This window comes from Carcharodon carcharias, chromosome 13 (genome assembly GCF_017639515.1).
Source record: "Carcharodon carcharias isolate sCarCar2 chromosome 13, sCarCar2.pri, whole genome shotgun sequence".
In the NCBI taxonomy this organism is placed as follows: Eukaryota; Metazoa; Chordata; class Chondrichthyes; order Lamniformes; family Lamnidae; genus Carcharodon; species Carcharodon carcharias.
The window spans coordinates 6822637-6839363 of record NC_054479.1 but is presented as its reverse complement, the minus strand read 5'-3'; the positions used below and the strand labels follow the sequence as shown (position 1 = coordinate 6839363).

General features: G+C 49.7%; 1 protein-coding gene across 1 annotated transcript in view; it reads right to left on the bottom strand.

Annotated features, from left to right (window-relative positions):
* Positions 1-16727, bottom strand: part of galnt9 (polypeptide N-acetylgalactosaminyltransferase 9) — a 367007-nt gene that overhangs the window by 63914 nt on the left and 286366 nt on the right. Inside the window, exon 9 of the mRNA XM_041202235.1 lies at positions 11919-12014. Within this exon, the coding sequence (XP_041058169.1) occupies positions 11919-12014 (96 nt within the window). The remainder of the gene's footprint in view (positions 1-11918; positions 12015-16727) is intronic.

The following is a 16727-nucleotide window of genomic DNA, read 5'->3' as shown; positions in this document are numbered from 1 at the left end:
GAGTGTGTGGGAGAGGGAGGGGGTGAGTGCCTGTGTGTTTGTGTCTGTCTCACTCCCAGTCTCAGGATTCTCAGTCACCCTTATCCTCACACACCAACACACACTCTCAACCACTCTCACAGTGAGTGAGTAAACACCCTAAGACTGGGAGTGAGCCAGACACACACACACTCATCCTCTTAGACTCTAACTGAATCTAATAATTTACCCACCACAGAAGTCAGACTGACCGGTCTATAATTATTTGACCTACCCCTAATGCCCTTTTTAAATAATGATACAACGTTCGCAGACCTCCAATCCTCTGGTACCTCGCCTGTATCTAGTGAGAATTGGAAAATGATCATCCAGTATCTCATCCTAAGCTTCCTTTAACAGCCTGGGATATAATCCATTCGGCCTTGGTGATTTATCCACCTTCAAAGATGTCAGTCCCTCCAGTACTTCCTCTCTCACTATGCTTATTGTATCTAATATTTCATACTCCTCCCCTTTAACTGAAATGTCTGCATCATCCCCCTCCTTAGTGAAGACAGAGACAAAGTGCTCATTGAGAACCCAGCCCACATCTTCTGCTTCAACGCACAAGTTACCACGTACATCTCTGATCGGCCCTACCCTTTCTCTAGTTATTCTCTTGCTCTTAATGTGCTGGTAAAACATCTTTGGGTTTTCTTTGATTTTACCTGCCAATATTTTTTCACATCCTCTCTTTGCTTTCCCAATGACCTTCTGTACTTTGCCCCTTGTACTTTCTGCCCTCCTCTCGGCTTTCCACGGTATTAACGGCCGAATTTTAAGTCCCACGGGGGCAGGTGTAAAATCGCGTGGGAAGACCTTGGCCCCGTGTCCTGATGTCAACACGCACGCGCACAATATTTCGCTTGGCGGGCGTGCTGATAAATCGGAAGCGCGCCCACTGACAATTAAGAGGGAAATTAAGCCCAGTAACAGCGCAATGGTCTCCGCTTTCTCGTGGCCCATCCTGCCCTGCAGGTTGGCGGACGGTGAATCGGCCAGGCGGCCTTTGCATTTTTCACCAATCCTCATCCTAGGGCGGGATGAAATTTCTGTCCTGAAACGAAATAAAAATAAACATCTGCGGACGGCATTATCTTCAGCCGATTGATGGTGCATGGACCGGTTTTTGTTTCTTGCCGATTTTTAAACCTTTATTTTAGCTTTCTCAGGTCTCCAGCTCCCTTGCCTTCAGGGAGGTTTCTCGCAGCGCTCACCCACACCCGCGGAAACATCACTGCCCGCTCTCTCCCCGGCAGCGCTGGTTGGCCGTTGGCTGGCCAGCTGGTGTGAAGTCGCGATCGGGGGCCGATTGCGTTGTGGGGGGGCGCCTGTGTCCTGACTGCTCCCGGACCCACTGATCCTCCACGCCCGACAAAGGCAAAATCCAGGCCTCAAGTTTTTTTGCGACTGTCATAAATAAGCTTTCTTTTTCTGCTTTATCTTACCCTGAATGCTTCTGGATAACCAGGGGGCTCTAGATTTGGCAGTACCGCCCTTTTTCTTTGTGGGGACACATCCAATCTGTGACCATAGAATCTCGCCTTTGAATACCCCCCACTGGCCGGTCACCGACTTCCCTTCAAGGAGCTGGAACCAGCCCACTTTCACCATGTCACCTCCCAGCTTCGTAAAATTTGTCTTCCCCCCAATTTAGAATGTTTACTCCTGTTCTATCTTTATCCTTTTCCATAATGATGCTAAATCAAACTGTATTATGGTCATTATGTCCAAAATGGTTCTGCACTGCTGCTTCATCCACTTGCCCAGCTTCATTGCCTAAGATTAAACCTAGAATTGCACTCCCTCTCGTTGGGGTTGTCATCTGCTGGCTAAAAAAGTTCTCTCGAATGCAGTTCAAGACTTCTTTGCTCTCTGTGCCTATTACACTGTTCATATCCCAGTTGATATTAGGGTAGTTGTGGATGCTCCGTCAATTAATATATTTAAGGATGGGATAGACAGAATTTTGGTCTCTCAGGGAATCAAGGCAGTGGGAGGGAAAATGGAATTGAAGTTCAAGGTCCGCCGTGATCATATTGCATGGTGGAGCAGGATTGACAGGCCGTGTGGTCTTCTCTTGCTTCTATCTCTTGTGTTCGTATATTCATCTTTAACTTCTGGAGACCCTAGGGCAATCCTCAAGGGTTGGTAACCTAAGCAGGAGTATTCCTCCAGGCCCCAAAGAGGAAACCTTGGGCCCCCCAGCCCACCATACCCCATCTACCCCTCACCTTTTCACTGAGTGAGATTCATCTCCTTGTGCCAGGACCGTTACCCTGGTGACTTTAATGGTTGGGCAACTGCTTTTCACTGGTTCTGGCTGTTTCAATCAATCAGTGAGGTTGGGCAAGTGGAGTATTGATGAGGACCAGCCTTTAAAATCAGCTAAGCCCCCTGCTACTGATGCTGGAGCAAGCTGGCCTCTCACTAGGCCACAGAGCTACCTGGGAGTTAAAATGGAACAAATTAATGTCTTGGTTTAACACAACTTGGTGTTTACCATCAACAAGATGCACCGCAGCAGCTCACCAAGGCTTCAAATCCATTTTCCCTCCCATTGCCTTCTAAACCCCATGACCTTTACCATCTAGAAGGACAAGGGCAGCAGACACATGGGAACTCCAGCACCTGGAAGTTCCCCTCCAAGTCACTCACCATCCTGACTTGGAAATATATCAACGTTCCTTTGCTCTCGCTGGGTCAAAATTCCTTGAACTCCCTCCCTAACAGCACTATGGGTGTACCTACACCACATGGCCTGCAGCGGCTCAAGAAGGCGGCTCACCACCACCTTCTCAAGGGCAACTAGGGATGGACAATAAACTCCAGCCTTGCCAGAGTTATGTTCATGTTATATGCTTGTAAAACATATTAGGAAGATGGACACTTTGCTTTTAAAAGGCAGCATGGGATATGGACAATTTACCTTGACAAAATGGAGCCCAGAGGGGTGTTTTGAGGTTTCTGTTTGGACAACAATGAACTCATGTCTGAACATGCCTCTGGAAAGTTATGAAAATGTAGATGTTCTTTTGGAGGACCTTCCATTGACGAGACATTAAGATGCATCAGATCACTTGTGGAGTTAACAGTTACTATTGTCTAACTTTTTGCAGAAACTGAAATACAATGGTCACCCTAGACTCAGTGTCAGTAAGCCTGAAAAGCCACAAAGAGGGTGTGAATGAACCGTTTCTTCATAAGCAGGTGTGAATGGTCACCACTCATTCCCCACTGTGTAGCAATGGCTTATGACCTCAAATCATTTGTGTGGCTAATGGGAGTATTGATTTTGTGGTCACATGATGGAAACTGGCTTGAGATTGCAAAAATCCTATTATTCTAAGAACCGGCTAGGACAAAGCAGTCTGGGGCAAAGGCCTCCGAGGGAAAACATCTCACTCTAAATGAAAGGAACCCTGAAAAAGTCATCTCAGGCAGAGAAATAGAGCCTTTCTTTTACCCACGAGGTAATGTTTTGACTACAGGTGCTCAACCACAGCTTTCAACTGGAAACAGCCAGAAACCTGCTACCGCTTGGAGTACCATTTGTGGGTTGATCCCCAAAGACCTTCAATCTCCATTATTCTGTCAGCGAACTGAAAAGGGAATTTTCAGGCTTGCAATGCTTCCAATGACCATCTTGAAAAAACAGCCTAATTGTGACTTTTGAACTCTCTTAAAGTGCATGCTACCTTTTTTGACAATCATCTTTCCTTGTGCGTGTACGTGCCTGTGTGTGTCTGTATGTATGTGTGTGTCTGTGTGTATGTGTATGTCTGTATGTATGTGTGTGTCTGTGTGTATCTGTATGCATATGTGTGTCTGTGTGTGTGTCTGTATGTGTGTATGTGCGTGTCTGTGTGTGTCTGTATGTATGTGTATGTTTGTGTGTATGTGTGTGTCTGTGTGTTTGTGTATATGTGTGGATGTGTGTGTCTGTATGTGTGTCTGTATGTATGTGTGCGTCTGTGTGTATGTGTGTGTGTGTGTCTGTATGTATGTATATGTGTGTCTGTGTGTATGTGTGTGTCTGTGTGTATCTGTATGCATATGTGTGTCTGTGTGCATGTCTGTGTGTATGTGTGTGTCTGTGTGTATCTGTATGCATGTGTGTCTGTGTGTGTCTGTGTGTATGTGTGTGTCTGTGTCAGTGTCTGTGTGTATGTGTGTGTCTGTGTGTATGTGTGTGTCTGTGTCTGTTTGTATGTGTGTGTCTGTGTGTATGTGTATCTGTGTATGTCTGTGTGTATTTGTGTGACTGTGTGTGTGTGTCTGTGTCTGTGTGTATGTGCGTGTCAGTATGTATGTGTGTATCTATGTGTCTGTGTCTGTGTGTATGTGTCTGTGTGTGTCTGTGTCTGTGTGAATGAGGAGTTGTTATTTGTTGTGGTTACATTTCGGATGTTGTGCAAAACAACCATTTATCCTTTTTTTTATTTAACCTTACTGGGAAGCCTGCTGTGTGTCTGTTATTTAAAGTCACTGCACACCAAGGGTTAAAATACTCTTTCTCAAAAATATATCTCCTTGCGGTCAGTCAGGAGGTGAATAAAAAAGGAGAAATGATCAAACATTTCTCCCCTGTCCATAATCCCAGTGAAACCCGCATTCCGTGAAGGATTGAATTTTTTAAAATGAGCATTATTTGAACTATGCAGCCATAGAAAACAAACATATTCTGGCTCAATGATTAACATTATTTCCAACATTTCCCTTGCAATGACACAACAGATGATGAATATGCCAGAATTGGTGAAAACATTAGCAAACGACAGAGAAACACACACAGCAGGGGGATGGCAGCATGAGTCCCAGTAACATATGTGCAGATTTCCAATGCAGTGATTTCTTCACAGTTCTGTTGCAAAGCCCCGTTCGCCCATCACCCCTCTTCTTGCTGACCCATGCTGGCCCCTCACTTGGCAACACCTCGATTTGACAATTCCCACTTTTTTTTTCAGATGCCTCCATGGCCCTACATCCTGCTGCCCCCTCCCCCCCACCACCCCCCACCCCCACCACCCACCACCCCCATCACCCCCTCACCACCCCCACCCCCACCACTCCCTATCACCCCCAACCCCCACCACCCCCCACCACCCCCTATCACCCCCTATCACCCCCACCATCCCTTATCACCCCCACCACCCCCTATCACCCCCCACCCCCACCACCCACCACCCCCATCACCCCCTCACCACCCCCACCCCCACCACTCCCTATCACCCCCAACCCCCACCACCCCCCACCACCCCCTATCACCCCCTATCACCCCCACCATCCCTTATCACCCCCACCACCCCCTATCACCCCCAACCCCCACCACCCCCTATCACCCCCTATCACCCCCACCACCCCTTATCACCCCCACCACCCCCTATCACCCCCACCACACCCCACCACCCCCTATCACCCCCCAACACCCCCACCCCCACCCCCACCACCCCCTATCACCCCCACCCCCACCACCCCCACCACCCACCACCCTCACCCCCACCACCCCCATCACCCCCCACCACCCACCACCCTCACCCCCACCACCCCCTATCACCCCCACCCCCACCACCCTCCACCCCCTATCACCCCCAACCCCCACCACCACCCACCACCCCCTATCACCCCCAACCCCCACCACCCCCCACCACCCCCTATCACCCCCAACCCCCACCACCCCCTATCACCCCCAACCCCACCACCCCCCCCACCCCCACCCCCACCACCCCCTATCACCCCCAACCCCCACCACCCCCACCACCACCCACCCCCTATCACCCCCAACCCCCACCACCACCCCCACCCCCACCACCCCCTATCACCCCCACCCCCACCACCCCCACCACCCCTATCACCCCCAACCCCCACCACCCCCACCACCCCCTATCACCCCCAACCCCCACCACCACCCACCACCCCCCCCCACCCCCTATCACCCCCAACCCCCACCACCACCCACCACCCCCACCACCTCCTATCACCCCCAACCCCCACCACCACCCACCACCCCACCACCCCTTATCACCCCCACCCCCTATCACCCCCAACCCCCACCACCACCCACCACCCCCACCACCTCCTATCACCCCCAACCCCCACCACCACCCACCACCCCACCACCCCTTATCACCCCCACCCCCCCACCACCCCCACCACCCCCTATCACCCCCACCACACCCCACCACCCCCTATCACCCCCAACCCCCACCCCCCCACCACCCCCACCACCCCCTATCACCCCCACCACACCCCACCACCCCCTATCACCCCCAACCCCCACCCCCCCCACCACCCCCACCACCCCCTATCACCCCCACCACACCCCACCACCCCCTATCACCCCCACCACACCCCAACACCCCCACCCCCACCACCCCCTATTACCCCTATCACCCCCACCACCCCCTATCACCCCCAACCCCCACCACCCCCCGCCACCCCCTATCACCCCCACCACCCCCTATCACCCCCAACCCCCACCACCCCCTATTACCCCTATCACCCCCACCACCCCCTATCACCCCCACCACCCTCTATCACCCCCACCACCCCCCAACACCCCCACCCCCACCACCCCCTATTACCCCTATCACCCCCACCACCCCCACCACCCCCTATCACCCCTGTCACCCCCACCACCCCCTATCACCCCCAATCCCCACCACCACCCACCACCCCCACCCCCACCACCCCCTATCACCCCCACCACCCCACCACCCCCACCACCCCCTATCACCCCCACCACACCCCACCACCCCCTATCACCCCCACCACCCCACCACCCCCACCACCCCCTATCACCCCCACCACCCCCTATCACCCCAACCCCCACCACCCCCCACCACCCCACCACCCCCTATCACCCCCACCACCCCCACCCCCCCTACCACCCCCCACTCTGCCCCCTCCCCACCTCCCCATCTCCGTAACCTCCACCAGCCTCACAACCCCTCTGAAATCTCTGCGTGTCCCCAATTCTGGCTTCTTGATCACCCCCGATTTTAATCGCTGACCCACTGTTGGCTGTGGCCTCAGCTGCCTGGGCCCCCAAGCTCCAGAATTCCCTCCCGAAACCCCCCCTGCCTCTGGAATTTTCTCCTCCTTTAACACACCGATTGAAACCCACCCATCTGACCAAGGTTCTGAGCGCCTGTTCTGACAGTTCTTTATGCAGCTGGGTGTTACATTTCACTTGGTAACAATTCCTGGGAAGTGTGTAAAGCGTTTTGATTTTTTCTGCATTTCTGTGATGCGGTAAGGCCTCCCCCCTTTGTTGATTTTTAACATGTATTATCTTTATACTTGTGTCAACATGTAACCTGTTGCGAGGTGGACCAACCTCCTGAACTCAGAGATAAAAACAAAGAATTGTGGATGCTGGAAATCCAAAACAGAAACGGAAATACCTGGAAAAACTCAGCAGGTCTGGCAGCATCGGCGGAGAAGAGCACAGTTGACGTTTCGAGTCCTCATGACCCTTCAGCAGAACAGAAGGGTCATGAGGACTCAAAACATTAACTGTGTTCCTGTCTGCCGATGCTGCCAGACCTGCTGAGTTTTTCCAGCTTCTGTTTTTATCCTGAGCTCAGAGTCGGGTGGTAGGAACACAGAGTGCGAAGGACATTGGACAAAGTGAGAAGATTTTTGACTAAAGACGTCAACTCTGAGGCTTATATGGAACTTTAAAAAAAACATAAAGACTGGACAAGGATATACACAGACACAGTGTGTCAGGACATGTCACTGAGGGGGAGTGGCTAACCACCAGACAACCTGATTACAGAAACCGGCCTAGATAATGGTCTCTCGGGGATGTGTGATTGGCTTTCCCCCTGCCTCACCAAGACACAGAAATCACATCCATTGCTGGCCAGGTACCTGGAGACGACCCTTGCTGAGGTGGTCTTTGCAAGGCCAGTGTAGGATTGATAATCCAATCAGATGACCCGATTTAAGACATTATCTTGTTGGCCGAGAGGCCAGGGTCAGAAAGGGGTTTAAAACCACAGCTCCCAAGGACACTGGGGGCCGCAAAGAGGAAGCGTGATCTGGCCAGTCACTGGAAGTCGTGTGAAGGAATTCATTCAGCGGACCGACCACCCAGTGGAAATTGTATCTAAAGTTTGTTTGGATACCAAGTACGGGGTGAAGACCACAGAGGGTAGTGAGACCCATGGGTTAAGAGCTTTGCAAGTGCCTTGAGATGTTTTACTACATTAAAGGCACCATATAAATACAAGCTATTTTGTCGCTGTTGTTTATGTAAGGAAATAGAAAAAAGATGGTGGAAGAAAACCAGGGAGAACCCCCTTGCTGTTCTTCATATAGTGGCCATAGGATCTTTTACATCCACCTGACATTAGGGTGACCAGATTTTCAAAAGCACTGGAGGGGGTGCAGAGGAGATTCACCAAGATGTTGCCTGGGATGAAACATTTAAGTTATGAAGAGAGGTTGGATAGACTTGGGTTGTTTTCGTTGGAGCAGAGAAGACTTGAGGGGCGACCTGATCAAGGTGTACAAGATTATGAGGGGCATGGACAGGGTGGATAGGGAGCGGCTGTTCCCCTTAGTTGAAGGGTCAGTCATAAGTTCAAGGTGAGGGGCAGGAGGTTTAGGGGGGTGGTGACGGTCTGGAATGCGCTGCCTGGGAGGGTGGTGGAGGCGGGTTGCCTCACATCCTTTAAAAAGCACCTGGATGAGCACTTGGCACATCATAACATTCAAGGCTATGGGCCAAGTGCTGGTAAATGAGATTAGGTAAGTAGGTGAGGTGTTTCTCACGTGTCAGTGCAGACTCGATGGGCCGAAGGGCCTCTTCTGCACTGTGAGATTCTGTGAAAACTGGGACATGTTGAGCAGCTCCTGGTAATACTGAGTTTCCCGTCATGGGATACGAGAGTCTGTGTGATTGTGCCTCACTCCAGTGGAGTATTGAGCTGTATCTCCACGGCTCCCTCATTGAGTGCTCTTACCTGGAGCTACGCACCACCTGCCGTGCATCCTCCACTGTCAGCGAGCTCACAGTTGCTACAAGACACTGTCAACGCCACATCTGAGATAATGAGCCAGACCTGCAAGAGCTCCAGGAGCGTAAGTACAGCTGGGGATGTCTCCCTGGGACCACGTGTCCTCTATCCCCACCACCCCCTCACCCAGCCCCTGCTGTATCTTTTCAGGTTGCCATTTAGCATTTTGCTGCTGCCTTGTTCCCATTAGCATCGTTTAAAAGTCGTCTTAAAAAGGGAAGAGCTAAAAAAACGGAGGAAATTGTGGAGGCACTGGGACCATCCCAGCAAAGCCGAGGTGTCCAGTCAGGCCACCCTACCTGAGAGGACAGAGAGGCCTCGGGTTAACATCTCATTGAAAAGTGGCACCTTCGAAAGTGCCTCAGTAATCACAAAATGTGAGACAATGAAATTATTTGAGGTAACAAAAAAAAAAACGACAAGACATTTTGGAGAGCGATCCACTGAGCCACAAATGGCACATCAACCGATGCAACAACTTGCATTTACATAGCGCCTTTAATATCGTCAAAACCTCCCGGGGCAGTGTTTGTTGCAATAGGCCAAAGTGGTTGGCAGGCCTGGGAAATACTTTATGGTGCCACCACTGTTGGGAGGACTGAATAGCAAGCATGGATGCTCCCCAGTCAAAGTGATGGAATCTGCTGTACTTTTGGTGCTCCACTGAAGTATAACTAAATTGTGACAAGGGGCAAGAGGTACGAACAGCTTTATACCACGAAGAAGCCTGTGGATGGAGGCAAAATGTAACTGTGTTCATGAGATTCCCTGGGAAGGAAATCGCTGGCCTCATGGGTATTACTGAGAGAGTTACTGAGCTAAAATCGGTGAGCGCCAATTAGGAGAGAGGCTTGGGCACAACCTGTGTGGGCTACTAACATACCCCTGTGGAGGCCAATCCAAGGAGGCCATTGACAATGGTCTGGGGCATATTACAAAATGTTACTTGAAGGGTGAGCATTGAGAAAATGTCTTCAGCTTTATCAGAGGTTTGAGCTTGTGTCACAGTTCCTATGTGGGCTGAGGTCCTTCATCCACTTGAGGTGAATAGGTTCATGCCCGCAATAAAGCAGAGGACAAACAAATGTCAGGTGAACATCGTAGTGACAGCTGTAATTCCTTAGGCTAGACAAAGCTTGATGTCGGGACCGAAATCCAAATGAATCAGGAGGACAATGGTTGTCACCTTATGAACTCAAATAACGTTTGACATTATTAATGTATTTGAAATCATCTATTGCAGCCAAGTGATAATTGGAATAATCTAGCAGTGTGGGTTAAAGCCTCATGACAAAACCAATGTTCTATGGTCATTTGCTACATTTTCAAGGGCCATTGATGTTGATGCTGCACATTTTATGGAACTATTTATCAATTTGCACTGTCACAAAACAGTTCTAAACAAACATTTATAGCTTTATCTCGACCCAACACCTCACTTTGCACATCTCAATTCTCATTGAGGTTTCCTATGTCATCACAGCAAATGAATTTTAACCCAGCTCGGTGTGACATATTACATTTTGCTAAGAACCATAAGCAGGTTGCATGTTATTTAGAAAATAAGAATCTAAATGGGGTCAAGGAGCAAAGGAATTTGGGAGTACAAATACACCCATTGCTAGAAGATTTAATTCTGGTTAACACGGCCATCAAAAAGTAAACCAAGCACTTGGGTTTATTTCTAGAGGGATTGAGAAGTAAATAAGCTACAATAAACCTGTATCAAAGCTTGGTTACACCACACTTGGGTTACTGTGCACAATTCTGTTCTCCACATTATAAAAGGATTCAGAAGCATAAGGGGGTGCGAATGAAAGAGATTTACAAGGATGATATCAGGAATGTGGGGTTATATGTGTCAGGAGAGGATGAACAGGCTGGGTCTCTTTTTTCTTGTGGGGTAAACTATTACAGGTCTTTAAAATTGCAAAATGTTTTGGTGGAGTAGATTCTGAAGGAATGTTTCCTCCTGTGAGGGGGAGGAAAACTAGAGGCCGTCAATGTAAGACAGTCACCAAGAAATCCAATAGGGAATTCAGAAGGAACGTCTTTACTTAGAAAGTGGTGCGAATGTGGAAATCACAAGAGCAGGGATGGGTGAGGTGAATAATATCATTAAATTTAAGGGGCTTAAGCTAAGGAGGGAGAAAGGAAGAGAGGGTGATGGAATTAGAGATGAAATTAGCTGACGAAGGATGGGAGGAGGCTTGAGTGGAAATGTAAACACCGGACTGGTTGGGCCAAATGGCCTCTTTCTATGCCACTTTTCCAATGTAATCCTATGAATTGACTCCAAGTAAGCTACCCAAAACATGATTTTCAAGCCTAATGGTAAGGGTTCAGTCCGTGACTGATCCAGATAGCCATGGTGACTACAGGTCGTGACCTTCAAGAAGTCAATGCAGGGCAGAGTTCCTGACCGTGGATGATGTTGTGCATTTTACTGCCCTATCACTGTCAGACAGAATCATCAGAGAAGTACACCACTGGTTCGTTGAGCATGCCATAACTTGTTAAGGCTTTGATATTTGAATAAATTAAGAAGCATCCTTCATCCATTCCATAAGAGCTTTTAGAAACCTCAATCTCCCCCCGTAACAGGTTTGAGGCACTGTGAACCAGCTGGCATTTTCTTGCTCATCAATTTGGTCAAATAAGATTAGAATAGTTTTCATAATGTGCATTGATTAGCTTTGGAATTAAGCCTGATGCAAAATATCCAGTTTGACACGCAAGACGTACCTTTGAAATTATCTTCGTTATCAGAAAACCCGGAGACTGAGTGGAGCTTCACTTATTGGCTCTTGCTCGCTATCGCACATCCTAAAGGATCAAATGAAAGAGCAATTCATGGAAGAGTGTTCCTACCTGTGAGGTCATGCCATGACAGGGATATAGAATGGCTCGGTCATCCTCTTCTGAGCCTTGGTCTAAGCAATAGCCACTCGCTTTGCTGTTTCGTACCTGTTGGATTAAAAGGAATTCCGGTTCAAAAACCAAGCCACACACATGCCTTATCGAGGGGGCGTTGAAAGGACTTCTTGCCAAAAGTCACGACTGTTCTTTTGACAATTCCAGTTTGCTCTCTTTGCACTTTCTAGCAAAATTAACTGTTAGTTTCCCCAGAAATATTCAGCACATTGTGAGGTCGTGGAAGACAATGCACTTTCTGTGGTGAGGCCCCCTCAAAACAAGGAGTGGCTGCAGAGAGTGACATCGAATGTGCAGCACAGAAACAGGCCATTCGTCCCAACTGGTCCATGCTGGTGTTTATTCTCCAATAAGCCCCCTCTTCATCTCACCCTACCAACATATCCTTCTTTTCCTTTCTCCCTCATGTGTTTTATCTAGCGTTAATGTATCTACACCATTCACCTCAACCACTCCCCGTGCTAGTCAGTTCCACATTCTCCCCACTCTTTGGGTAAAGAGGTTCCTCCTGAATTCCCCACTGGAATTCTTACCGACTGCTTTTCATGGCTCATGGCCCCTTTATTTTGGTCTCCCCCACAAGTTGAAAAATCTTCTCTCCTTCTACCTTATTGAACCCCTTCATATTTAAAAAAAAACCCATCTGATCACCCCTCAGCCTTCTCTTTTCCAGTCTGTTCCGCTGTTCCTTAATAAGATTTTTTGCTTTGTGATTGTGACACAGTTGAAGGATGAAGCTAAGAATTTAGCCAAGGCCTGGTGAAGCTGTTGGTTTTCTTTTAGTCTTACAGTCATTATTAAAGTTTGAGTTTTGGGAGCTGTTGTACGATGGTTGTGACTGGCTAAGGAACAATATCTGAAACATGGGAATATCTGAACAATAACTGGTTTAGTAGGTGAACATAACTATACACGGATATAGAAGATTGGGTGTTACTTAGTCATGAGCTTTCTCCCTCTTGACTCCAAGTCATGTGTCTCTTACATCATCATGTGGGTCGTACTGTTTCTCCCCTCCCACATATTAACCCTTTCAACCCCGAGCAGGCTAATACGACAAGAGCAATTCAGTAACTTCTTCAGATGAACTATTTAATGTAAGGTCCCACAAAGGCCTGCCCTGATTCATAGGGATAAGGATTTTCTCCTTGCCTTGTAACTTATCAGGGACCAATTTTAACTCTAAGTGGATAGCTATTGAATAAGTTAAAATCTCACCCTTCCAAGCAGATCTGAATGAAATTTCTAGTGTCCTCAATCTGGCTTCCGCTGAGCATTGTGTCCAATTCTGGGTACCAGACTTTAGGAAGGATGTCAGGGCATTGGAGAGGTTGCTGAGGAGATTTACTAGAATGGGACCAGGGGTGAGGGACATCAATTTGATCAGGGAAATGGATAAACTGGGTCTGTGCTTCTTCGAGCAGGGAAGGTTAAAAGGAGATTTAATTAAGATTTTCAAAGTCATGAAGGGTTTTGATAGAGTAGGTGGAGAGAAACTGTTTCCACTGGAGGATGATTCAGTAGCTTGAGGAGACTGATTTAAGATAATTGGCCAAAGAACCAGAGGGGAGATGAAGAGAAATTATTTTATGCATTTACTTGTTGCGATCTGGAATGTGCTGCCTGAAAGGGCGGTGGAAGTAGATTCAACAGTCATTTTCAAAAGGGAATTGGATAAATATTTGAAAAGGGAAAAAAAAAATTGCAGGGCAAGAGGGAAAGAGCAGGGGAGTGGGACTAATTGGGTAGATCTTTCAAAGAGCTGGCGCAAGCATGACGGGCTGAATGTGTGCTACATCATTCTGTGATGCTCAACAAAATGGGAATCTCACTTTGGGAAGCTCAGGGTGGGTGATGAGTTTAAGAGGAACGCTCACCGATGCAGCAGAGAGAACTTTACCCTGCGCCTAAACAATGATGAGTTTAAGAGGAACGCTCACCGATGCAGCAGAGAGAATTTTACCCTGCGCCTAAACAATGATGAGTTTAAGAGGAACGCTCACCGATGCAGCAGAGAGAACTTTACCCTGCGCCTAAACAATGATGAGTTTAAGAGGAACGCTCACCGATGCAGCAGAGAGAACTTTACCCTGCGCCTAAACAATGATGAGTTTAAGAGGAACGCTCACCGATGCAGCAGAGAGAACTTTACCCTGCGCCTAAACAATGATGAGTTTAAGAGGAACGCTCACCGATGCAGCAGAGAGAACTTTACCCTGCGCCTAAACAATGATGAGTTTAAGAGGAACGCTCACCGATGCAGCAGAGAGAACTTTACCCTGCGCCTAAACAATGATGAGTTTAAGAGGAACGCTCACCGATGCAGCAGAGAGAACTTTACCCTGCGCCTAAACAATGATGAGTTTAAGAGGAACGCTCACCGATGCAGCAGAGAGAACTTTACCCTGCGCCTAAACAATGATGAGTTTAAGAGGAACGCTCACCGATGCAGCAGAGAGAACTTTACCCTGCGCCTAAACAATGATGAGTTTAAGAGGAACGCTCACCGATGCAGCAGAGAGAACTTTACCCTGCGCCTAAACAATGATGAGTTTAAGAGGAACGCTCACCGATGCAGCAGAGAGAACTTTACCCTGCGCCTAAACAATGATGAGTTTAAGAGGAACGCTCACCGATGCAGCAGAGAGAACTTTACCCTGCGCCTAAACAATGATGAGTTTAAGAGGAACGCTCACCGATGCAGCAGAGAGAACTTTACCCTGCGCCTAAACAATGATGAGTTTAAGAGGAACGCTCACCGATGCAGCAGAGAGAACTTTACCCTGCGCCTAAACAATGATGAGTTTAAGAGGAACGCTCACCGATGCAGCAGAGAGAACTTTACCCTGCGCCTAAACAATGATGAGTTTAAGAGGAACGCTCACCGATGCAGCAGAGAGAACTTTACCCTGCGCCTAAACAATGATGAGTTTAAGAGGAACGCTCACCGATGCAGCAGAGAGAACTTTACCCTGCGCCTAAACAATGCTCTACTTCACCGCCGCACGTTTCCTGACACGCTAGGGCCCCGAATGGAAAACTGTGCTGCTCCACAATGCTGACGTTTTTGTTTTTGTTCTTCAGTGCCATTAACATTGCTTTTAATGCAGGAGCTGAGATTAGAAGCCAGACTGAATAGAAAATGCTTAAAAAAAAAGGAGATGGAAGCGTTTTATAAAACCATCAGCAAGAACAGCTAAAAAAGTAAAAGCTTTCCTAAGGTTATATTAAGGACACTAGTCTCTCAGGAAAATGCATTGCTGTTTCAGTTCCCTTTCAGAGAGCCAATCAACAGACTGCTGTGGTTTTGGAAAATGTGCTTTGTTTACAGATTTACTGCCCACTTACAAAAAAGTATTTTTCTATTTTTAAAAAGGTTTAAAGCAAAAGTAAGCCTGCTGAGGGCCACCCCTGCCCTTGCTGCCAAGACTCCCCAACCTCTGAATCCCCCTCCTGCCATCACTCACCCAGGCCTGGGCCCCTCGTCAGTCCTGGGCCTCGGGTGGGTGTAGTGCCGGCAGCAGCCACCGCCTCCACAGCGGCGCTGCTGGGCAATGGAGAGCTCCCGCCCTCTGATTGGCCGGCAGCTCTTGGCGGGTGGGAGCAGTACCGGCAGCGGCCACCGCCTCCTCAGCGGCGCTGCTGGGCAATGGAGAGCTCCCGCCCTCTGATTGGCCGGCAGCTCTTGGCGGGTGGGAGCAGTACCGGCAGCGGCCACCGCCTCCTCAGCGGCGCTGCTGGGCAATGGAGAGCTCCCACCCTCTGATTGGCCGGCAGCTCTTGGCGGGTGGGAGCAGTACCAGCAGCGGCCACCGCCTCCACAGCGGCGCTGCTGGGCAATGGAGAGCTCCCGCCCTCTGATTGGCCGGCAGCTCTTGGTGGGTGGGAGCAGTACCGGCAGCGGCCACCGCCTCCACAGCGGCGCTGCTGGGCAATGGAGAGCTCCCGCCCTCTGATTGGCCGGCAGCTCTTGGCGGGTGGGAGCAGTACCGGCAGCGGCCACCGCCTCCTCAGCGGCGCTGCTGGGCAATGGAGAGCTCCCACCCTCTGATTGGCCGGCAGCTCTTGGCGGGTGGGAGCAGTACCAGCAACGGCCACCGCCTCCTCAGCGGCGCTGCTGGGCAATGGAGAGCTCCCGCCCTCTGATTGGCCGGCAGCTCTTGGCGGGTGGGAGCAGTACCAGCAGCGGCCACCGCCTCCTCAGCGGCGCTGCTGGGCAATGGAGAGCTCCCACCCTCTGATTGGCCGGCAGCTCTTGGCGGGTGGGATTTCTGCCCCTGGGGTCCTTGATCGGCGGGGGGGGGGCGGGGTTGGTGGGGGGTGTGGGGGGGGGGGAGGGGGCGGTGGTTTGGGTGTGGGGAGGTCCGCCGCTGCCCAATGAACTTCCTGACGTGGTGGGCCTTCCCGAAAAGGAGCAATGCAGGGCTCTCCAGCTGGGAGGCCAGACTCCTGTCACCTACATTAAATTCCGCCCAGCGAGTCAGGGATTTACACCTACACACACATCGCCAGGACCCTGCTGAGAATATACTCTCGGAGGAGGGTTATGCTCTCTTTATTTGACAAGTATGCTGGTGAATTCCCAATGGAGAAGGAGTCAGTGGCCCAGCCCTTCCACGTCCCGAGATTACTCAGGGATCAGACGAGAAATGGGATTGCCGGGCATTTATCCAGGTCTTAAACAGGAGACAGTGGATTCGAAGCCTTGGGGGCTGGAACTGGAAGCTGAAGTGTCGGAGCTATTTT